The sequence below is a fragment of the Phoca vitulina genome, unplaced genomic scaffold (genome assembly GCF_004348235.1).
Source record: "Phoca vitulina isolate PV1807 unplaced genomic scaffold, GSC_HSeal_1.0 scaffold54, whole genome shotgun sequence".
In the NCBI taxonomy this organism is placed as follows: domain Eukaryota; kingdom Metazoa; phylum Chordata; class Mammalia; order Carnivora; family Phocidae; genus Phoca; species Phoca vitulina.
The window spans coordinates 7,885,840-7,908,529 of record NW_022589757.1 but is presented as its reverse complement, the minus strand read 5'-3'; the positions used below and the strand labels follow the sequence as shown (position 1 = coordinate 7,908,529).

Here is a 22,690-nt window from a genome sequence, read left to right as displayed (position 1 = left end):
CCTCCCTGAATTGCAGGGGCCCCAAAGCAGCCCAGCCCACCTGTCCCCTGCTTGTTTAAAATGCAGGTTCCTTGGTCGGACCTCTGATCTCTGGGACCAGCATCTCTGGGGCGGGGCCCAAGAATCGGCTCTCCTTCAGTACATCAAAGGTTTCGGGGCATGTGAACAGGTTGGGTTAGATTGGAGGAACACGTTGTTCAAGGAGACCCAGGGAGTCACACACAAAGTTGGTTGTAGAAAACAGGCCTCTGTGGTGGAGCTTGAGTGGGGAAGACTGGGTAAGGGTCTCAGGACTGACGGGAGAACTGGGGTCTCTTGCTGCTCTCGTGTCAAGTGCATATGATGGGATTTGACGAGTGTTCCCCTGCCCGCTGGTCCTACCTTCTTTTTCCAGTGGTCCGGCATGCTCTGCCCACCGCACGCCGAGGTGCCCTGACCATGAGCCTCAACTCCTCCCTCGGCCACAGGAAGGAGCTGAGCAACCTCACGGACCAGGAGGGTGGTGAAGGGGGCGCCGTCATCACCGACTTCATCACCATCATTATCATCACCATTTTTGTCTGCCTGGGCAACCTGGTCATCGTGGTCACCTTGTACAAGAAGTCCTACCTCCTCACCCTCAGCAACAAGTTCGTCTTCAGCCTCACGCTGTCCAACTTCCTGCTGTCCGTGCTGGTGCTGCCTTTCGTGGCCACCAGCTCCATTCGGAGGGAATGGATCTTTGGCGTGGTCTGGTGCAACTTCTCGGCCCTTCTGTACCTGCTGATCAGCTCGGCCAGCATGCTCACACTCGGGGTCATCGCTGTGGACCGGTAAGCTTGCCTCAGAGAACTGAAGAATTAAGGAGTGATTGTGTGCCCAGGGGGGCCCAAGAGATCACCTGGTCCTGAGACTTCCACACCGTCTTAGTTCCTTGGGAGGACGTCGGGGGCTTCTGCTGGGGAGGACGAGAAAGCAGAGTTCTGCCTCTTCCTCCATGCCCTTCCTTCAACCAGAGCACCTCTGATTTTATTGCATTTGGGTTTATTTTTTAAAAGAGATTCCAATGCTTTAAAAAAAAAAAAAATTCTCAAAACCTCTAATGCACACTTTATAGATGAGAAAAAGAAGCTGGGGAAGTGATGTGTCAGAGATATTAGGTCCAGGGTTTCCCAAGGGGCCGCCTGCTGTCCGGCAGGTTGGTTGGGCCCCCACACTCACCACGCTTATTAGGATTGGCCACTTCATTCACCATGGGCAAGTGTTGGACTTCCGAGGGAGAGAGTAGGTTGAGCTTCCCGGATGGGGGAGGAGGCTAGTCCAGGTTCTTGTCACTGGGTGACACGGCCGCTGGGCTCCTTCGGGACCGTCCGTCGTCTAGCTGACGAGTGGTAGCGGATGGTTCCTCCAGAGCACAGGCCTCTCCCAGGCCCCAGGCCAGACCCTGTCGGCTCTCTGTGGCTGTGGGGAATACAAAATGAAGGAAGCAGTCGGTCAGAACTAATCAGTTGGCCTCTCTAAATATCTTTTTTTCTCCGATAATGCAAATGATACAGAGAATGTAAACAATAAAATAAGAAATCCATAATCCCACCAGTCAGAAGCAATCAGTGTTTCGGTTTTAGTATATTTGCCTCTACTAAGTTTTGGTAGCGTATGGTACGTTTTTTAAATAGGCTTTCCGGCACGTGTGGTTTTTGTGACCTGCTTTTTTACTTAGCAAGTGATGATGAGCATTTTCTCCCACCTGCAAATGTCAAATGCCCCTGAAGAACCTGATTTTTAATGGTTCCATGGTATTCCATCCTGTGGATGTACGAGAATTTATTTTTACAGTTCCTTCCTAGCTTACTGTTCTAGATAGCAGTTTTGAGGAACATGTATGTTGTGGAATTGTATTTTTGGTAAGAGTAAACACACTTTCAAGATTCTTCATGTATCAAAGGCAGGTTGTTTTTCAGAAGATTGTACAGATTTTATTCCAGTAGCCATTTGTCAGCAATCCCATCAAGACTGATTATATAACATTAAAAAAAATAATTGGAACTTTGTCGGCAGTGGGAAGGCGTGGGATCTCACTGTTCTAATTTCTGTGTTTTTTAAAAATCGTGGATCTCTGAGTGTCCCTTCCTGGGCCCTGGGTCCTGTGGGGCACGGAGGGAGGGCACACGGCTAGAGCAGAGCGGGGGGATTTGTTTTTAAGTGCCTCTCAGGGGTCCTCTGATTGTGCCTGCGTGACAGGGTGGCTCGAGGGGACTGTGTGTTCTCTTGAACGTTGGGTTCCCAGCAAGCTTGACAGATCTTCTAGTCGTGCTGTCTGAGCGCACCATCCCAGAGATGGCCAACCTCTTCCAGCACCTTCTTTCCCACTGGGGTGCTTGTTGGCCGGCCACTCTGGGGAAGGCTCAGGGTGGCGGGAGGCAGGTGCGGGCAGGACACAGACCTTGCCCACCAGGAGTTTACGGCTGGCAGGGGAGTGTGGGGGGGAACCCAAAGCAGAAGTAGCCACTGGCACGGCTTAGTCCTGCGTTGGCTCCCGGGCAAAGGGGGCATTCGAACTAACCAGTCAGAACGGCGAGTAGGACGGTGCAGGCGTGTAAGCGGTGGGAGGGACCCTGCCGGCCGAAGGCACAGCCTCCAGTTGTTTCTGTGAGAAACAGTTACTGGGCACCTGACGCGGGCCTGGCACAGTGGTTGGTGCTGGGGAGACACAGCCCGGGGAGAGGAGCAGACGCGCCGAGGAGCTCGGTGTAGGGGAGAGGGATGGGTGACCGGACCACAGAACATGTGGGACGCCACTGTGTTTGAGGGGCGGCCAGGCTGCAGAGCGGGGACAAGGGACGCGGGGCCGGGCCGGGCGCGGAGCCGGGGAGGTGTGTGGGCCCATCGTGGCCGTGGCCGGGGCGCGTGGCTGGAGACGGGGTGACACCCACAACACATGGCAGCACACTTGTCCCGCTCGAGCTCTGATCCCCGCGCCACAGGCCCCGCAGCCTGGCACCAGCGCCTCCTCATGACACAGCCACGAGTCGAGAAGGGACGTCTGCCTCCCACTGGTGACGGGCAGTCAGGGCCTGGTTATCTCTGGTGACTCCCCTGCAAGCCCGAGGTGGGTCACTGTCGCGGCCAGATCCTTGTGATTACAGTGTAGGAACTGCCGCAAAGTGTGGTGTTTTCAGATGACTTCAGGGCAGATGCAGTTGATTTTTTTTATTATTGGTCATTCATGTGGCTTAAAGAAGCAGATTGACAGGACCAGTTAACTCGATCCTGTCCATTTAAATGACATACTTATACGCTCCTTCTGCCTGTTTAGTTTCAGTAAACTAATTTTACTCAATCTTGGTCATTTCAGAGGTTACATATTTGCCCTAGTCTGTTGGAAACCTAAAGACGCAACTGTGTGTGTGTGTCTGTGCGTAAGAGAGGGAGGGAGGAAGGGAGAGATGGGGAGGGGTCGGGAGGGAGAGAGAGAAGAGGAAAAAGCAATAAAACCTAAGAGAGGAGGAACAGAGAGAATGGGACTAGAAGAAAGAGATGGGCACATTTCTAAGAAAGTGCCAGAGGAGAAAACCTAGGGCACGGGTCATGACCTCACCTGAAAGGGTTGCTGGTAGTCACTTGCCAGGCGCCGCACTGTGCTGTTAATAAACATTCATCCCAGCTGATTCTTGCAACAGCTCGACTGGCCCCCATTCTGCAGACGAGCAAAATGAGGCTTTGTGAGCTCACCCAAGCCCACGTGGCTGGTAGGTAACTCGTCAGTTCTGAGGAGGTAAAGTCTGGACTCTTACTCACCTCCAGAGACTGCAAAGTGAGCCACCAGTCAGGTCCAGCAAGCGGTGAGTTGAACTCCGGGTTTCTCAGCCTGGCAGTGCTGACGTCTTGGGCCGGATAACCCTTGCTGTGGGGGACCGGCCTGGGCGCTGCAGGACGTCCTCCCTGGTTGGGACCACCCAGAGTGTCTCCAGACACTGCCTCTGGTCCCCAGGGAGACCCCTCGTCCCCAGCTGAGAACCCCCGCTGAAGAAATCCATCAAACTAAGTTGGCAGATGAGCCAAAAGCGTTTATCTTATAGCCTCATGAAGAGAGAGCAAAACACAGAGTGTAAAAACAGAGCGGACCGGAGCAAAATTCAGTGGAAATGTCAGTCTTCTAAACCAGCCACATGGACCTAGGCCCAGGTGGCGACTGTCGTTGGACCTGGGAAGGCTCGTACCCTAAGTCTGTGACGTGGTCACCTGTGGCTCAGCCTGGAAGCGGCTCGTGTTTCCACCTCGCCCTGGGATGGATGAAACCCCAGCTCTAAGAATAGTGTTTAATAAATGAAAGGAGCTGGAACTGTGGGATGGCCAGTGATGGTGACGGAAATCACTCGTGCTTTTAGGAGACTGCTCAGCATAAGCTAACGTGTTCTCCCCGAGGTAGCTGTCGTCGGCTCGGGCTCCGTTGGTGTCTGGAGTGGAGCGGTCTTCCTGCAGCCGGCGTCCTTGGTGGAGGGCTGGCTCTCCCAGGAGAGCTCAGCCTTAGAGCCCCGGCGTGCAGAACGACTTCCAGTTACACGCGACATCGTGAGAGCCTCTTTTGGACCGGGGCTCGTGCTTGGGCTCATGTGTAAAGATGAGTTGCTGGAAAAAAGACAGAGCTTCGAAAGCCAGTTAGAAGCCCTCTGTTTTGGCCTCTGTTGGCCTGCAGGGGGGCAGGGAGTTGCTTTTCTGTATTTTCCTTTGAACCTGCAACTAGGCCTAAATGAGGCTCAGTTGAAAGAAATGAAGTTCCAAATCTACGAAATCCATTCTTTTTTTTTTTTTGTGGGCAGAATGTTCTCTGTTTCATAGAGCTATAGCTTTATGCATTTCATTGTATATGAATTTTACAGAAAATGAAAGCAAACCCTAAAACCAGCGTAGTGCTTGGAGGGTATGGATATAAACGGACAGCACTCTGGCCCATGGGGGGTGCCCTTCTGACTTGGGTAGACTGACCCCTTGGGAGCCGGCCCCTGACCCCAGCGTCCCAGTGGGACTCAGGACCGAGCTGGGAAGGATTGCTGTCATGTTCCACTGGAATTGCTCACGGCCAGAACCTTAGTCAGTGGGTGAAACAAGTACCATTGGTTAGAATAAAGAAGTCTTGCCATAAAATAATAATAATAACTGGGTGTTAAGAATAGCCAGAAGGGTATGTTGCGGAGGACAGCTTATTGATTGTAATTGTTTTTATGACTGCCAGAGCGGAGTTGGTCAGAGGAGCTGGGGGGCAGTTAACGCCCCCCAGGCCTGGCTTCCCAACCGGGACGCACTCTTGCCCCTGAGGTGTCTTGAGGTCAGAGGGCCTGCAGTCTTTTAAAGGGCAGAGAAAAGTAGCAATCTGGGGCACCTGCGTGGCTCAGTCAGGTGAGTGTCCGACTCTTGGTTTCGGCTCAGGTCATGATCTCAGGGGTTATGGGAACAACCCCCCCCCCAAAAAAAATCAGGCTCCTCTCTCAGCAGGGAGTCTGCTTGAGATTCTCTCCCTCTGCCCCTCCCCCTGCTCACACATGCGCTCTCTCTCTCTCAAATAAGTAAGTTTCAAAACAGAAAGAAAGAGAGGAAGAAAGAAAGAAAAGGAGAAATCTCTGCCTTCTTTCTTTTTAAAAGTGAAGGAAACCTCCCAGGCGCCCCTCCATCTGACCGTAGCGTGCGCCCTCTCATTTCATTTGCTGGTATGATGCCGCACAGGTCAATGTCTCGTCCATCACCTGGCAAGAGGTAGGAGACCACCAGAATGGCCTGCGTCATCTCTCGGGACTCAGAAGGGCCCAGTGTCCCCTTTCGGTCATGGCGGTTGGGAGCAGCGTGAACAGTCTGGGCTCCCATTTTCAGGAAGGAAGGCAGAAAGGTTGGGGTCAGGCAGACACCAGGCTCTGTCCCTGCTGCCGTGGGAAGAGCAGGTGTGCTCCGGGCCATTCCCTCAGTCTCACCCGCTGAGTTTGTGGCACAGACCTGTGGCACATGCTATGGAACTGAAGCTCTGAGAGGTTCAATCAGCTACCGGAGGTCACACAGCGAGTGGACAGCAGAGCCACCATCTAAAGCCAGGTGTTCCAGCTCCAAAGGCACGCTCCTTTCACTGGGCCACACGGACGTGCAAGGTGCGAGGCCAGGTATCAGCATAAGACTGTTTTACCCCAGGCCGGGGGCAGTGATAGCCGTAAGCCATGGCGGGATCCCTGCAGGATCCTCTTCAGAGCCCACACCGGAAACGCTATCTTTCCACGCTCCATCTTGGCAGGAGCCCGCAGCCCCACATCAGCGGCCCCAGGCTGACCTCTGGTTAGGAAGGTGCTCCCCAAGGGTGCAGACGGAGGCAGCCCCTCCGGGAGAGGCGTGGCAGGGGGCAGTTCAGGCTGTGGCCCTGTCCCTGAGCCGCTGGTGCCAGAGGTGACTCAGGATGGTCCCAGTGGGGGAGGAGGCTTCACAGGAGGTGTGTGGCCCTCATAGCCACGGCCGTTTTCTCACATCCTGTCTGTACCAGGCAGCATCTGTGTGGCCACCCCTGTCGTTTGCACACGCTGCCCTCAGGGGGAAACCCTGTTATTCATGAAACAGCTTTTCCTTTGGATAAAATGTCTGGGTGGGGAGGGTGCTGGTTTACTTCCAACCCCATGGTCTACATCCTCTCACCCTTTCCAGTTCAAGGGTCAGGCCTGCAAGGCTTCGCATGCCCAGGCAGGCCCCCGGCCCCTGGCCTCCCATCTCCGGCTCCGCCTCCACTCTGCACCTGTCTGATGGCGCTCCGGGCAGCTTCCCCATGGGGTGCAGGCTCGCGTCTCCACACCCCCCAGGCTGCCTTCCACCTCACTTACTCCTGGGCCAGGGCCTCTGATCTTTGAAGACCTGGGTCTGTGGGCCATCTCCTGCAGGAAGCCCACACTGACCCCGCCGTCTGGGCCAGGGCCCCGCCAGGCCTCCCCCCTCCACACAGGGCCAAGGGATTGGCAGCCACCCCTGTCGTGTGGACTCCAGCTGGCATGTGCGTTGGGGACTGGCTGTATGTCTTGTTTCTTCCCCTTGTCTTGGGCAGGCTGCGTCTTCCTGCTCTGCTGTAGTGTCCTCATCTGTGAAATGAGGGTGATGGTAATATTCACTGTGTCAGACAGTTGTTGTGAGGACGACATGTAGCTCTTCCTATTCCAGACTCTCGTACTCTTCTTATCGTCTGTCCGCCCGCCTCTCCTCGCTGCCTTTCTGGTACACCGTACAGTGCTCTGCACGGCAGGGCTTCGGTGAATGTTCTCGAATGAATGAACCCCATAGTCCTTCGATACTCGGGTTTTTTTTAAAAGATTTTATTTATTTATTTGTCAGAGAGAGAGATAGCGAGACAGAGCACAAGCAGAGGGAGCAGCAGCTAGAGAGAGAAGCAGGCCCCCGCTGAGCAGGGAGCCCGATGCAGGACTCGATCCCAGGACCCTGGGATCACGACCTGAGCTGAAGGCAGACGCTTAAGGACTGAGCCACCCAGGCGCCCACATTAGTCTGGTTTTTAATGACCCTCTGAAAACTGATCTAAGTGGGTTAATGCTGGCAACACAGAAGTGATCTGGCTCAAGGCAGGATCCCTCAGAACTCCCCCAGCTCCGGATCTGATGGGGCTCTGGCACTGTGACTTGGAGACAGGGCCCCCTGAGCTCTGGGTTCATCCTGGCATCCAGCTCTTGACGGAAGAAGGGTCCCACAAAGCTGTGTAACGTGGCCCTGTCTGTGACTTGTCAGGGACAAGTTGGGGAAGGGGCTACTTATAGGAGCATTCGCCCCATGGCTGGATGGGATGGAGAAGTTTAGCAAAACTCCCCACATTGGAGAGCACTGGGTACCCGTTCGGGGATATTTTCCCTATTTTGACTGCTGTCTCTCGTCTCCCTCCATCCTTTCTCTAGCTACTATGCTGTCCTGTACCCCATGGTGTACCCCATGAAGATCACGGGGAACCGAGCTGTGATGGCCCTTGTCTACATCTGGCTCCATTCCCTCATCGGCTGCCTGCCCCCTCTGTTCGGTTGGTCGTCGGTGGAGTTTGACGAGTTCAAGTGGATGTGTGTGGCGGCGTGGCACCGGGAGCCTGGCTACACGGCCTTCTGGCAGATCTGGTGTGCCCTGTTCCCCTTTCTGGTCATGCTGGTGTGCTACGGCTTCATCTTCCGTGTGGCCAGGGTCAAGGCGCGCAAGGTGCACTGCGGCGCTGTGGTCATCGTGGAGGAGGACGCCCAGAGGGGTGGGAGGAAGAACTCCAGCACCTCTACCTCCTCCTCCGGCAGCAGGAGGAACGCCTTTCAGGGTGTGGTCTATTCGGCCAACCAGTGCAAAGCCCTCATCACTATCCTGGTGGTCCTTGGGGCCTTCATGGTCACCTGGGGCCCCTACATGCTTGTCATCACCTCCGAGGCCCTCTGGGGGAAGAACTATGTCTCCCCGACCCTGGAGACCTGGGCCACGTGGCTGTCCTTTACCAGCGCCATCTGCCACCCCCTGATCTATGGGCTCTGGAACAAGACGGTTCGCAAGGAGCTGCTGGGCCTGTGCTTTGGGGATCGGTACCACCGGGAGCCGTTCGTGCCGCGGCAGAGGGTTTCCAGGCTCTTCAGCATTTCCAACAGGATCACAGGTAACTTGGGAACCTGCTGGGAAAGGGGTGCCCACCTCAGCCAGGAGTAGCCTGTGGTCCTCTAGGGCGCTCTGCCGTGTTGATGGCTGAGCTCTCAGAGGCTCCAAGCCCAGGTGTCCATCGGGGAAGGAACATCCCAGAGTGTCCCCTGTCTTTCCCAAGCCCCTTGCGCAAGCTCAGCAGTTCAAGGCAGGGGACGCCAGAGTTCAGAAGTCCGTTTTCTGTTAGCCTAGCCACAGCCCGCTGGCCTTCTTTCTACCGACAGCAGAGCCCAGGCGTTGGACTGGGCCACCCTCCGCTGCTGGCCGTCCTGTCCTGTCCGTGTTCTGTAGAGCACATCCCACTTGCTGGCACTGCTGCCAGCCTCAGCTGCGCATCCCCGAACACGCTCCTCCGTGGGCCGTTTTTGCTGGTCAGCGGCTTCCTCGTATTGTCACCGGTAATTCACGTTGTGCCCAGCCCCCCCCCAAAATGTCACCGTCTCCTGTGTATAAAGCTGCTCCTCCATCTGGTAATGATTAGGGAGCGGACAAGTTTCTGGAGACAATCCTTTCACCTTTGGTGAGACCCAGAGGAATTACTCTAGACTGAGATAATTTTTTTTTTTTTAACCCTTTTTTATTTTGAAATAATTCTAGATTTGGAGAAGAGCTGGGAAGTGGGTACAGAGAATTGCATCTACCCTGCTTCTCCTGGTGTTAACATCTGGCCAAACCACAACAGTTACCAAAACTAAGACATTAATATTAACTATGCATTTGGTTTGGATTTCACCCATTGTCCCACCAGGATCCAGTTCACAATCATGTCATGGCCCCCTTTGTCTTGTTCAAGCTTTGACAAGTCTTCATTCTTCCCTTGTTCCCTATGACAGTAACGCTCTGGGGAGCCCTGGTCAGGGATTTCGTAGAAGGTCCCTCCGGGTGCGTTTAGCTGATGTGTTCTCAGGATTAGAATGAGGTCGTATGTTTTCGGCAGGGATGCTGTGAGGGTGCTGTGCTCTGTAGTGGTCACGTCAGGGGCACATACGTCTTATTACTAGTTCATGTTACCTTGATGCTTAATGTCTTAGCTCAGGCTCCTGTCACAGAATATCATAGACGAGGGGCTTACACCACAGACACAGAGTTGTCACAGTTCCGGCAGCTGGAAGTCTGAGATCAGGTGCCACACGGTTGGGTTCTGGTGAGAGCGCTCTTCCGAGCTGTCTTCTTGCGTGGGCTCACATGATGGGGATGCGGGGAGACAGGACAGAACAAGGTCTCTTCTTCTGAGGACCCCACCCTCATGACCTCATCTACTCCTGATTACCTCCTAAAGGCCCTGTTTCCAGATGCCATCACATTGGGGCTTAGGGCATATGAATTCTGGGGGGACACATTCAGTCCATACAGTTCAGGGGTATCTGTCAGGTTTCTCCCCTGTAAAGTCACTGTGGTTTCCATTGCAATTAATACACACAATGGGGGAGATCTTTGAGGCTGTGCAAATATCCTCTCTCTCCTTCAGCCTTCACCCAGTATTTTTAGCATGCATTGGTGGATCTTGCCTCTAGCAGTTAGTACCGTGTTATTCTAGTGGGGACGTAGCTGGATTTTTTGGGTCATGTTTGAGGGAGATTATCACCTGGAAGTGCTATTGGAAGAGAGATTTTGAAGACATTTAGATCAACTGGAAAAAGCTAGTTCAGATTACAGTTGAGAGAGGTCTTCCAACTTCCCTCTCAAGAGGGTGGAAAGATAGCTCATAATTATCGTGAATACTCCGTGGTGGTGGTGTGATAGGAGAGCTTTTCTGTGAGGCAATAACAAACCAACATCACTGATTTATTTCATGGGCTGATGGAATGTTTCTTCTTGAGAGAGGAAGGAAGTCAGGGACTTTTTGCTTTTTTTTTTTTTTTTTTTTTTTAAGTAGGCTCCATGCCCAACGTGGGACTTGAATTCATGACCCTGAGATCAAGGGAGGGACTTTTTATTTTGACCAGAGGAAAAAAAGAATGTCTACATACCCCGGATTTTAACCACTGAAGTGCCCATGCCCTGCCTGCCCTGGCCAATTCCTGTGTCCAAGTACGCCTTGTGAGCCAGGACTGTGTCCAGGGTCTGGTTTCGTTTCTCTGATTAACTTATTACCATTTTGTAAATCACTTGTCTTCTAGGCAAAAAATATGACCTGCTTTATATTCCATGGAAGCTGGAATGGGGAAAGAAAAAGAACGAGGAAAGAGAATGGAGGAGGAGAGGGTAGCTAGCACAAAAAGAAACGTCTGCTTTTGGCCGAGGTTTTCCATGCAGATCACCTGTGACGGTGCTGGTCGAGGTCGTGCGGCCAGGAGAAGGGGCGGGAAACGGCAGCTGTGGTTTGGTTGGCGAGTCCAAGGCGGCTGGTGGCCGGCGCCCCGCCCCTCCGCGCCCCGCCCCGCGCCTCCGCGTCCCGCCCACACCGGGAATGCCCGCGGCCTTCTGGGCCTCGGTCCGTCTGGCTGAGCCCCGCCGGGCGGACCCTCTTCGGACGCCCCGTGTGGGCCTGGCTTGGATCCGCCCAGACTCCAGAACCAAAATCAGCTTCTGGGCCTCCTCCCTCAGTGCCCGAGCCCCGGTGGTCGCACAGGGAAAGAAATAAGGGGAGATCCCTTCTAAAAGGAGCCACAAAGGACTGCAAGCTCTGTCTGGGTTTTGTTCCTTTCCACTTGGGTGGCCACCTGGGAAGTTTTAACCAAGGAATCCTCAGCGTGCTGTGAGCAGAGGCAGAGAGGAATTCCAGAAATATCTGGAGCTTCCCGGCTGACTCAGGGAGGCCAGGAGTTTGAGAAACACGTTGTCATTGTTTATTTCATACACAGATTTCCACCATAATCAGTGGGTTTGTTAGCTCCAAGCTGAAGAAGTGCAAAGGCAAAGGTTTTCCCTAAGGTTTTTAAGTTTTTATCTATCACTGAGCCACCAAAGTGCCTGCTGCCTGGGAGGCTCCCTGAGGAATGGAGATCTGGGTCAGCTCTGGAGCTGACATTGACTTCTAGTGCTGGAAGGTGAGCTGAACGCTCACACGTGGTCTGGCGAGGCCAGACCACAAATCCAGAGCTGACAGGTGGCTTCGGGTGATCAGGGGCCTTCAGGAGATAGGGCAAGCTGCCCTTCCAGCAACTCGTCCACTGGGTGACTCAGACCTCCATCCCAGGCAGGGCGGAGAGCCCAGGGCCCACCCCACCCCAGCCTGGGAGGGTGGCCTGGGCACCGTGGGAAGGCAGCCTCTACAAATGCCTGCCACCTGGTGCCCGAAGCTCCTGGAACTGGGTTAGAGCCTTTCTAGCAGTCCTCTGGAGAGAAGGATGTGGACACACACAGGAGAGATGCCTTGTTGCAGGGCCCCTTGGGGAAGTCGGGGTTGGAGGGAGGGAAGGCCACCCTGGGACCTTTGAGTTTCCCCACCTGCTTTTATACGTTCCTTTCCTGGTGCCACCTAGAGGGCTTCCGGTGACTTCGGAGTGCCCAATTTAGCTCAGAACTGCAGGGCACTAGTGACTCTGAGTCACCCCAGGCTTGATCAGGTCCCTGGGGCCTGTCACCTTTGTGCCTTTTTTATTTTAATTTTGTAACGGGGCTTGGATTGGGCCCAACCCGGTAGATGTGTTATTGTTTCGTGTGAAAAATCCCAGGGTAACTGCGCCCACTGTGGAGTGGTAAATGCCGGGTAAACACAGGACGGGGCAGGGCCGCCGGGCGGCCGGTTCCAGACCTTCCAGCCCAGCCACAGCGGTCTGGCTCAGACGACTCGTCCCGCTGCTGGAGACCAGGCCATGTTCTGGCTCTCACCGCAGCCTCAGAGACGTGTCCCGAACCCACCGCGGCCTCGGCCACCCCGGTCGGCAGCGCCTGGCCCCCCGCGGGCCCCTCCCCGGGCCGGGCTTCCTGCCGAGCCGTGGTCACGGGCTGAGGCCAAGGCCCAGGATGGGGATGAGCGCTTGCGGGGTCTTCTCTGGCCCGAGTCCGCTCCACCGGCGCGCTCCGCACGAGCGCGGTTCCCCAAGCTCACGGACGGGTGATTCAGAGAGAAGCCTGCCCTTCTCGTCTCCTCCTGGGCTCCGGGGAAGGAAGGGAGGCGCGCTGTCCATCACCTCATACCCTCGGAAGGCCCAGGGCGAGAGTAAAGAACAGAGCCCCGTCCGGTCTGTAGGCAGACCGCGGGGGAGGGTGGGTGCTCATTCAGTCCAGGCCAGGGGGGTTTGACTTCATGTGCCGCGGCTTTAACTGCCAAGAGCTCCAGTCCCGTGGTCTCCATGGAGTCGTTATTCTCTCAACTTTCTCAGGGGACTCAAGTAGAATTCTTTTTTTTTTTTTTTTAATTCTTAAGCTTCCTCCATTGTCTCCTCTGAGATCCATTTTTTTCTCTTTTCTTTCTTTCTTTTGTATTCCTTCCTCTCTTTCAAGCTAATGCCTCTCCCTGAGTGTCTAGTGACCTTGGCCTTCCTCCATGTTGGTGGCGAGGCCCTGGGAGCAGGCGGGGGCCCTGCGTGGGGGCGCACGAGGCCCGTTGACTATGGCGCTCGGGCCGCTCGACCGCCCTGGAAAGGGTTCTCACTCTCCTGGCCAGGTTGCGGGAACTGAGGGGCGGGTGTCCCGCTGTTCACTCTGTGGCCTGTCACTGCGCCCGCGGTTTAGCCGGTGTCGCCTCAGCCGTGGCGGGGGTCTCTGAGGCCGGCCCCGGGTTATCCCCGAGCTCCTGAGCCTGGGCTGGGCAGAGTGGTGGACGGGACCCGCCACTGCCTACGGAGACTTTCTGTCCAGCCCCACCTGCTGCAGAGGCTCCTGGGCCTGCAGGTCCTGGGCTTTGGGGGGCACTGGGTGAGAACCGGCCTCCGCCCAGGCCTCCCCAGCCGCCGGCCTCCGCTCCCTGGGTCAGGCCCCCTGTCCTCACCTTCCGGCTTGCAGGCATTCTCTCCCACTTTGCGGTTTGCGCCGCTTGAAAATTCCTTCCCGGTATTCAAGTGGGATCTCAGGAGGTCACGGTGCACCCACATCCCATGTTTAACTGGAAGGCCATCTCCCAAGACCATGCGCCGCACGTTTTCCCTGCCACCTGCCTTCTGGCGTGTGGTGGTGGTGTGAGAGTTTCGTCTTCGGAGGCCCGGGGAATCCTGTCACAGGGCAGACCCCCCCCCCCCGGGATAAGAACAAGAGGCAGAGAGGGGAAAGGGCAGCTGGGGACTCCCGATCCTGCCATGGGTTGAGAGCCCGGTGTGCCAGAGACAGAGGACGGGGAGGCGGCGGGGAGGCCGGTGGGGCCGACCGAAGAGGGGGGGTCCGTGGCCGCCTCGGCGGGACCTGGGCTGTGGTGACGGTGCCGACTTTACCTTTCAGACCTGGGCCTGTCCCCCCACCTCACGGCCCTCATGGCAGGCGGACAGCCCCTGGGGAACAGCAGCAGCACGGGGGACACTGGCTTCAGCTGCTCCCAGGACTCAGGTAAGCGTCCCAGCTGCCGCGTGGCCCGGTGCCAGGCTAGCAGCCGGCGGGCGGGCCCCGAGCATGGGCCTCTCGCCGCGGCCTTCAGCTTGCCAGCGTTTCGGGGCCTTGGTTTCCCCCTGTAGAGCGTGGGGACTTGGGTGCCGCTCTCCCCCACACGGGGCTGTTGTCAGATCCCAGTGAAGTGAAACCCTTGGAAGAGTAGCCGTGCTGGTGACCAGGAGCTGTTGCTGCTGGTGTCAGACCGGCGGCCGCGCCCGGCTCGGCATCCAGCTGCCCGGCTCTCTGTGTCTGACGGGCCTTTTCCGAGCTGTGTTCTCTTGGGCAACATGCTCAATCCTCTTTCTAAGCCTGGGAGCATCCCCGTTTGTGAACTGGGGGGGTCCTCCCTCTATCAGGGGCAGTCCCACTGAGATCACACCCTCTCGTCGCCATCCTGGCAAGCCCTGGGCCTGCCCTTGAGAAACTTGGTCTCCCTGAAGAAACACATCTCCAGCGCAGATGCTCCCCGTCCCCCCCCCGCCCAGGTGCTGCCCCCCAGGGGATCCTGCGGGCCGGAGCGCCTCCTTCCGGCCGCTGCTTGCTGCCCTGGCGAGAGGCGGGTGGGCGGGGGCCTCCGCTCTGCATCCCGGGGGCGAGCCTGTGCCCACGAGCTGGGCTGACGGCAGCGGGGAGCCTGTGAAAACTCATCTCTGCCCTGACCTGTTTGTCCCGGCCTCAGCCAGTGTCGTGGAACTCTGGGGTAGGCCGCGGGCTGACACCAAGACCCGGCCTTCTGTCGTGGGCAGTTTTCCCTGGAGGCAGGACGTTCCCTGAGAGTGTTCTGTCACCTGTCAGCTGGTGGGTTGAACCGCTGGTCACGCCGGCCCCTCTCGCCCCGAGTCCCTCGTGTGAGGCCGTGGTATCTTCTCAGCCGGTCCTGAAACAGCAGGAGGACCCCGGGGCTGCCCCGTCTTCCTCGTTTCCGGAGCACTAAGGCCTTGAAGGGTTGCAAGCTGGAGACCAGGATGGAACAAGGCTGGTCCCAACATTTGCCCCAGTGTCCGGCCAGGGCCCCATCTCAGCCTGGAGCCCCGCACCCCCGCTCTGCCCAGCTCTCTCTAATAGGACCCCCTGCCTCTCTGCCTTTGTTTCCCCACTCTTTTGGGGGGTATATTTTTCAATTCTTTTTTGATCCCCAAAGGACTCTATAGTTTCAAGTTTTAAATGTTTATTTAGCACAACATATTTTAACAGTGATGGAAATTCAGACCGTAAGAATCCTCAGAACGCAGAGCTCCTTGCCATAGGGCCCTGCCGCCCCCTCCCCTCCGTCCCAGGCCTGGCTCAATGCCCTGAGTCACTATAGTTGTGGCACTAACCTGCTGTCTGGGGAACACGGCTGTGTTTCCTGTGTCTGAAGCAGCCCCGGGGCTCCGGCTGCAGCCACCCCGAAAGGAGGTGATGCACCCAGTGTTTCTTGGACAAATGCTGCAGGCGGGGAGTTGCACCTGTTGGCGGGATTGAACACATGGGAGAGAGGGTGCAGGGGGGTGGAGAGAGGTGGAGAAGGAGGACCTTGCTTCGCCAGTTCTGTGTGCACAACCCACGCTTGGTTTTAGGACCAGACGTGATGCTGCTCGAGGACTACACGTCTGATGACAACCCTCCCTCCCACTGTACTTGCCCCCCCAAGAGAAGGAGCTCTGTGACCTTTGAGGATCAAGTGGAGCAAATCAAAGGTGGGTCTGTGCTGATGCTTCAGGACAGCCTGGGGGGACAGGCATGGACCTGGGCAAATTCCCTGGCTCAGCCCTGCTCCCATCCCCAGCATCCCAGGCCTCCCCGCCTTGCCCCCCCGCCCTGCTTGCTCCCAACCCCGCCCGTCACACTTGGCCTCAGGCCTCCCACTGCTGGAGTGGGAAGGTGGGAAGGGAGGGGCTGTTGAACTCTAGGTGGACACACACACACACACACACACACACACACACACACACAGATCCTGATTCCCATCTCCTTCCTTGGGAAGCTGCCGGATTGGGTAAAAGTCTGAGCCCTCCGTAGTTTCTCTCCTTTCTGGGTCAGGCATGGGCAGAGATCTGAACTTGCCTGCTCTGAGCCCCGCTTCCTCATGTGGGAAATGGAAGCAGTGGCCCCCCGAGTGTTCCTAGATCAGCAGAGGCTGCTGCTGTGACCATCCCCCCCCGTGACCATCCGTTGGCCCTGGAGTCGATGAGGGCCCGAGAGTTCCGTGAACAGAATGAGCTCTGCTATGGCGCCCGTGCTTTTCTCCCACCTGTCCTGATTCCAACCCCAGCCCCCAGTCGCCTCTGGATGGGAAACCAGACCCTCTGTTCCAGAGGCAGCTCGGTGCTGGGGTTGGAATCAGGACAGGTGGGAGACAAGTGTTAGGGTCTGGTTTCCCATCCAGACACGCTGATCAGAAGAGGGACAGGGGACCGTGCAGAGTGCCCACGGAAGGAAGGTCCTCTCCGCTCCGAATCCCAGCATGCAAGGACAGCCACCAGCACGACGGGTGCGGACATGGTGTCAGGGACTCAGGGATGCTGACTGTGACAGGAAGGGAGAGCCCTGTCAGAGCCTTGGGTTGGCGGTGAATCCCAGGTTTTCTCCCAGCCAAATTGTGGGGCAGTCACAGTGGTCAGAGAGACAAAGTAGACTCCAGGACAGAGTCTGGCCTGCAGCCTCGTGGGCTTTATCATATTTTACCCCCGGAAATAAAAAATGAGTGACTCCTTCCCTGATCTGCCCAGCCCACCTAGGCCAGTCTGGCCGCATCAGGCCTGCTTAGTGGAGATGGCAGTTGTGAGGGCCGCCTGTCTGCAGCCAGAGAGGAGCACAGGGGAGAGGGGCGGGGGGAGGCCACGTGTCTCTCCCCTCTTCCTTCATCACGTGTATGAAGCACGCCGGGGCTGGCTGCAGATTCCCCGAAATGGATGACACAGGGAGTGTTCATCACGTGGGGCGGAAGTTGCCCCCTCTCCAGAAAATGTGAGGGGTAGGGGATGAACTGCCCCCCCCAAAATGGCAGGGGACAGATGGGCAGCCAGGGCAGTAATAGTAAGGCACTGGGTGTGAGGTTGAAGATTTGCTGTCTCTGTTGGTGTGAGTTGTCAGGGCTCCTAATCCTGGTTGGGGCGCGGACCTTGATGTTACTTCCAACCCTGAGGTTCTGGCTGGCGTGAGCCAGTGTGGCCAGGAGATAGGCATTATATGGTTCCAGGGAGCTGAAGTACCAGAGAATTCTTTCAAAGGTGTGGAATTTTGAATATCATTACTAGGAAGTATTTATCAAGCCTCTCTTGTGGGCCAGACCTAGACGTCTCAGAAAGAATTGCTTAATGATCACAGTTTCGTGACCCTAGGAGGAGGTGCCCCGTGACCTTCTCTCTGTAGGTGAGGAAGCAGATCAGTTCCACGCCTCCCCAGGTAGGACCTGGGACGTCAGGGATTCGAGCCTAGGGAACGTGGCCACAGAACCCACGCCCTCGGTTTGCGCCGCCCCCTCCCCGGGCGGTGAAGCATCCGCGGGCACATTCCCCGTAATCGCGGCTCGCAGCCCTCGGCTAACCTTTCTGCTTCCCCCTCAGATGCCGCCAGGAACCCTGTTCTTCACGTGAAAGCCGAAGTGCACGAGTCCTTGGACAGTTATGCGGCCAGCTTGGCCAAAGTCATAGAGGCCGAAGCCAAGATCAAGCTGTTCGGGGAGGAGGCGTTGCCCGAGGTCCTGGCCGCAGCACGGACGGTCCCGGGGGCCGGCTTCGGGGGCCGCCGAGGCAGCAGGACTCTTGCGGGTCAGAGGCTGCAGCTGCAGAGCATCGAGGAAGGGGACATTTTAGCTGCAGAACCGCGATGAGGGCCTCAGGGCGGACTGGCCCACAGAGGGGCGCCCCGGGGAGGGATATCTGGGGTGCAGCCACCCGGAAAAACGCTGACCACGGGGTCTTGTGAGAGCGCCCGCCGGCTCCGGGTGGGCCCTGGCGATGGGACCAGAGACGTCGGAGGCTCCAGGGCAAGCAGACGGAGGTGTGGCCATGACTTTTTGGGAGGGGGGTATGGAAGGGAGACTAGGGACCGTGGCTTGGAAGGAAACGGCCGCGTGGGTTACTTCTACTCCAGGACGTCCAGGGGCAGCCGGGCACTGTCCCAGAGGTCTCGGGAGGTAAGCCCTTCGCAGTGCTCCTGGGAGAACGGCACTTCTTCCAGCCAGAGCAGGACCGTCCCCTGCGCGTCCGCGTGGTTGGTGCAGGCCACCCTGAATGCTCCCCGGAGGAGAACCCGGGAGCAGAGCCTCTGGCAGGGGCTTCCACGCCTCCATCGTGGTGGGGACCTTGCAGTCATCGGGGGCCGCCTGCTGGTGCTAGTGGGGGCGGCCCGGCCCCGGGGCTGCTGTCACTGGGGATGGGGCCGCCCTGCCCCCCTCCCTATTGACTGATGCTTTGGTATTTAAAAAGAAGGGAGCAACCACTATACAAGACACGAGGAAGGAGCAGGTGCCAGATGTTTCATTTCGAGAACTAAAAAAATAATGCATTTGGTTAGGGCCCCCGCCCCCCATCTTCCCAAGCGGGAGCGGGTCTGTGGTGCCCAGCTGGGCGGGGAAACGGAGCTGCTGTTCTCCCGGGAGGGCGTCCCCTTCGCGCAGGGAGGCCTGGCGCCAGCTTGCTCGTGGTGTCCACCGCCCAGAGCAGCCGGCTTGCGGGCCCCGGGCAGCGTGCCACAGGGCAAGCAGACGGAGGTGTGGCCTTTCTCCGCCGACGCTCTTGGCCCAGCTCCTCCTTTTGGACCCTTTGGGACTTCGTGTCACTTCTCGAGCCATCCGGAAAGTGGGGTAAGGGGGTGGGAAGATCATGTACCGCTGTGGTCTTTGATGTCCTCGGCATCTGTAGTGGGGGGGGGGACCCTCGGGCCAACGCGGGCACAGTTTTGATGGCGTCTGACGGCCGAGCGCAGCCCTGCGGGCGCCGTGTGTGGGCTCGCCCAGCCCGGGTGGAGCGGGCGGGGTGGGGGGGCTCCCCGAAGGCCGACCCCCCGGACGCAGAAGCGGAGCGCCGGGAGTGAGCTCTCCGGTTAGGGCTTGCCCGGCCCCCCTTTGAGGTGGGACAGCAGTAGCGCAGGGGCGACGTGGGAAGCCGCGGGTCGCCTTCGCCGCCCTCCCCGCCTTCCGAACTCGAGGGCGTCGGTAGAGGGCAGGCCCCCAGGAGATGCAGCTACTGCAGACGGCACGTTCCCTCTGTGGTGGTGTCTTTGGCGCCTCGCCAGCTCCTGGTGACATGTCGTCCTTGTGCCGTCTGGCGGGAAGCCCTTTCCCGCGGCGTGGGGCTTGCTGCCTTCGCGGCGCCCGCGCCCATCAGCAGTGCTCCCGGTCGGCTGGGCGCCCCGCGGGGGTCTAGCTTCGGGGGGTGGGGGGTGGTGGCGGCTTTTCCGGAGGAGCGGAGGGCAGCTGCACCCGTGGGCTCTGCTCCCGCTCCCGGGGGGCATTCCTAAACCTGAGGGCATTTTTAAAAAAGATCTTATTTATTTGCGAGAGAAAAAGAGGGAGAGCGAGCGTGAGCAGGGGGAGGGGCAGAGGGAGAAGCAGGCTACCCGCTGAGCGGGGAGCCCGACTCGGGGCTCGATCCCAGGTACCCGGGATCATGACCTGAGCCTAAGGCAGACGCTTAACCTACTGGGCCACGCAGACGCCCCTCCGAGGGCATTTTATGTGCTCTGCGTGTATGTATTTCTCCGTACACTTGTCCGGTAAAGGGACCATATCCTGACCGACTAAGATGCCCGGAGATGGCCTTTGCCTCTAGGCTGCAACAGCCGGGCGGCTTGCCCCTTAGGCCTTCTTGAGAGCAGCACATTGGCTTGCAAGCGGGGGTGGAGGGGGGCTTCCCCAGGACTGCACAGGCCGGGCTGGAGGGAGTCTTGAGACCCCGAGTCCCCACTGGCAGATCCCAGACCAGCTGGGGTCCGCTAGGGTTTCGTCTGGGCCTGTCTAGAGCTAGCACGCTTCACAGAGTCCCCGCCTTCCCTGTTTTCTGCGGACACTGCCGGACGCGGCGCATGCGCTCCGAGCAAAGCCCCGGGCTGGGCGCGGGGCAGAAGCTTTAAAGCGTTCCGCTCGTTCCGCTCGTTCTCACGCAGGGAGAGGCCTGGCGGAGCGAGATGCCGAGAAATGGCAAAGTCAGGTCCTCTTACTCTTCAGCGGAGGGAGGCATTTCCAGGTAGGGGACTTAGGGACGGAGGGGACCGTCTGAGCCAAGCCGCGGAGGAGTTCGGGCAGCTAGAGCCACAGTTTGCCTATTCAGGAATTCCAGTCTGCCTTGATGCAGCCTTAGAGCGAGCAAGAGCGAGTGAGAAAGGAGGAGCACGGGAGGGAGGCGGTGAGGAGAGGAAGAGGCGGAAATCCGCACACTTTCTCAAGTAACCCTGCCCTCCGTGCAGAAGGTCAAAACCCCAACTGCCCCCACCAAACCCGGCGTGCCAGCTTTATCCTGGGCAGCCTGAGGCCTTCCTAGGGGACACTGGGCCACACGGTCGCTTAAGAATCTCAGTCCTGCGGGTCCCGGTTTTGACAGGCCCACGTTGAGGGCTGTTGCCCATCTCTGCCTCTCTCATTGAAGCTGCCACTTGACCGGGTCCCTGTGCTGTGCCCCGGATGCCAGGCTTGGGGGCCCTGGGGGCACACGCTCCCGAGCACGCGGCGCTGGGGCGTTCAGGGCCCCGACACTAGGGGGCAGCAGTGGGGCTGTGCGCCGTGGGCCGTGTCTGGCGGGGAAGGGAAGGGTGCGGCTGAACGCCGGTTCGCTCCCCGCGGAGCCGGTGCCCCCTGCAGCCCGCAGCCTCCGGAGCCCCGGCCGGCAGCTCTATTCCGTGCGAGACCCGCCGCGCGCAGCGTCTCCGATGGGCGCTGGGGCGGGAGGGCCGGCGGCGCAGCGTTCTCCAGCCCCATTGCGGGAGCCGCGGTGCGGCGCTGCGCGGAGCCGAGCGAGCCGGGAGACTGCCGCGGGATTTGCAGCCGGGAGGCCGTTCGTGGTGGGACCGGAGAGCGATGGAAAGAGCGCTGATACGGAGGAGATCTTAGGACATGTTCCGACTTGACGACGGAACGCTTCTCCTATCCGGACAGGAGGCCCTTGAGATGCTTGTCGTTAGAGACGGTCTCTGGATGGACCACAGGGTCTGCCCATGTCGAGCGGTCAGCCTGGAGCCCCGGCTGCCCTCCTGTCCACGGAACCGGGGAGGGTGACGTGGCTACGAAAGGGCGAGCGGGGGGTGGGGGCGCGCAGCAGGCTCTGGGTCCCCATCCCGCGCTGCCGCTTCCGAGCCGGGCAGCCTTGGGCCCCTCAGTCTTGCATCGCGGTTGTCTCATCGATACGACGAGGTGTGCGATGTCTTCCTCTGTGGGGACGCGGAGTCCAGGTGGACCCCCTCCGAGGTGACCCTGCGGATCGCTGCGTCCTGCGCGGTACCTGGAGCTGAGCCCCCCGGTGGCTGCCCGGTCGCGGGAGGTGGGTGCGTTAGTCTGGTTTTAGGGGCATCTCCAGGACAGGAAGTGAAACTCTGGCGAGGATAACTGTTATCCGGGATAGGAGGTGCTGAGGGTTGTTGCCATGGGAATTGTCGTGTCTTCTGGGAAGGGGGATGTGGCGAGGCAGGGGAAGGCAAGAGAAAGGGAGGAAAGGGTGAAGTAGCGTTTGGAATTTAAGAGATCTGAAGGAGCAACAATGAGCTTTTCTGTTAATGGCAATCAAAGATGATGGGCCCCTGGGGGCCTGCTGGAGAGTCCCAAGCCAGGGCACGAGCTCAGCCTTGACCTCCCTTACAGCCCCTGCGACGGGACCTGGGTGCTAAGGACAGCTCTGTCCCCCAGTGATAGTGACTGCTTGGCCGGGGGTCTTGGGCTCATAGAGTCTTTGATCCTCCAAGCCCCCGTGGCAGGAGGCCATACAGGGATGGGAGTCCACGCTGGTACCCACAGTATATGCAGAACCCCAGGTGAGTCCCATGGAAGACGGAAGGGACGTCATAATTTTCACTCTAAAGCAAAGGAAAATGGCTGTCATATGTGACTGTAGGAGGGGACAGAGCCTGACCACCCTTCTGGGTTGGGGAGCAGGGACACACAGAATCCAGGGAGAGAAGCCTAGGGATTGTCTGACCTCCCAAAGTGCATTAAGCCAGAGTCTGGGTCAAATGCCAGGTCTTGGCCATGTGACTGAGAAGGAGCCAACTTGCAACTTTGCAGAGGAGGAGGAGAAAGGGAGGAGGTGGAGGGATACTTAGAAGTCCTCATTATTAGAATAGGCTAGCTGGGCTCAGTAGGTGGGTAGAAACTGTTGGAGACCAGAGAGCTGGGGAGCCTGGAGTATCGGCTTCCCAGACCTAAAAAAAAAAACGGCAACCCAAGGAAAGTGATTGGATTTATTTGAAAGATTTCAAAGCACAAACTCAAATCTGCATAAGATTACCAAGAGCACAATTTTGCTCAATGTTATTTTTAGGAGAACATAATACACAAAGCTGTGTTCATTTCCCTCAGAATTTTCCTGAATAGTATTAACGGCTTAGGAATTAGAAGCCATTTCTGGTTTTCCTTGTCACACCACCA

The 22,690-nt window shown here is 57.8% G+C and overlaps 1 protein-coding gene across 4 annotated transcripts in view; it reads left to right on the top strand.

The window, feature by feature from the left end:
- Positions 1 to 19,379, top strand: part of GPR161 (G protein-coupled receptor 161) — a 48,311-nt gene extending 28,932 nt beyond the window's left edge. For all 4 annotated transcript variants that reach the window (XM_032389475.1, XM_032389476.1, XM_032389477.1 and 1 more), the window contains exons 3-7: positions 395 to 812; positions 7,902 to 8,626; positions 13,987 to 14,091; positions 15,693 to 15,812; positions 17,682 to 19,379. In XM_032389475.1, the coding sequence (XP_032245366.1) occupies positions 395 to 812; positions 7,902 to 8,626; positions 13,987 to 14,091; positions 15,693 to 15,812; positions 17,682 to 17,947 (1,634 nt within the window). In that variant the 3' untranslated portion in view covers positions 17,948 to 19,379. The remainder of the gene's footprint in view (positions 1 to 394; positions 813 to 7,901; positions 8,627 to 13,986; positions 14,092 to 15,692; positions 15,813 to 17,681) is intronic.
- Positions 19,380 to 22,690: the final 3,311 nt, after the last annotated feature.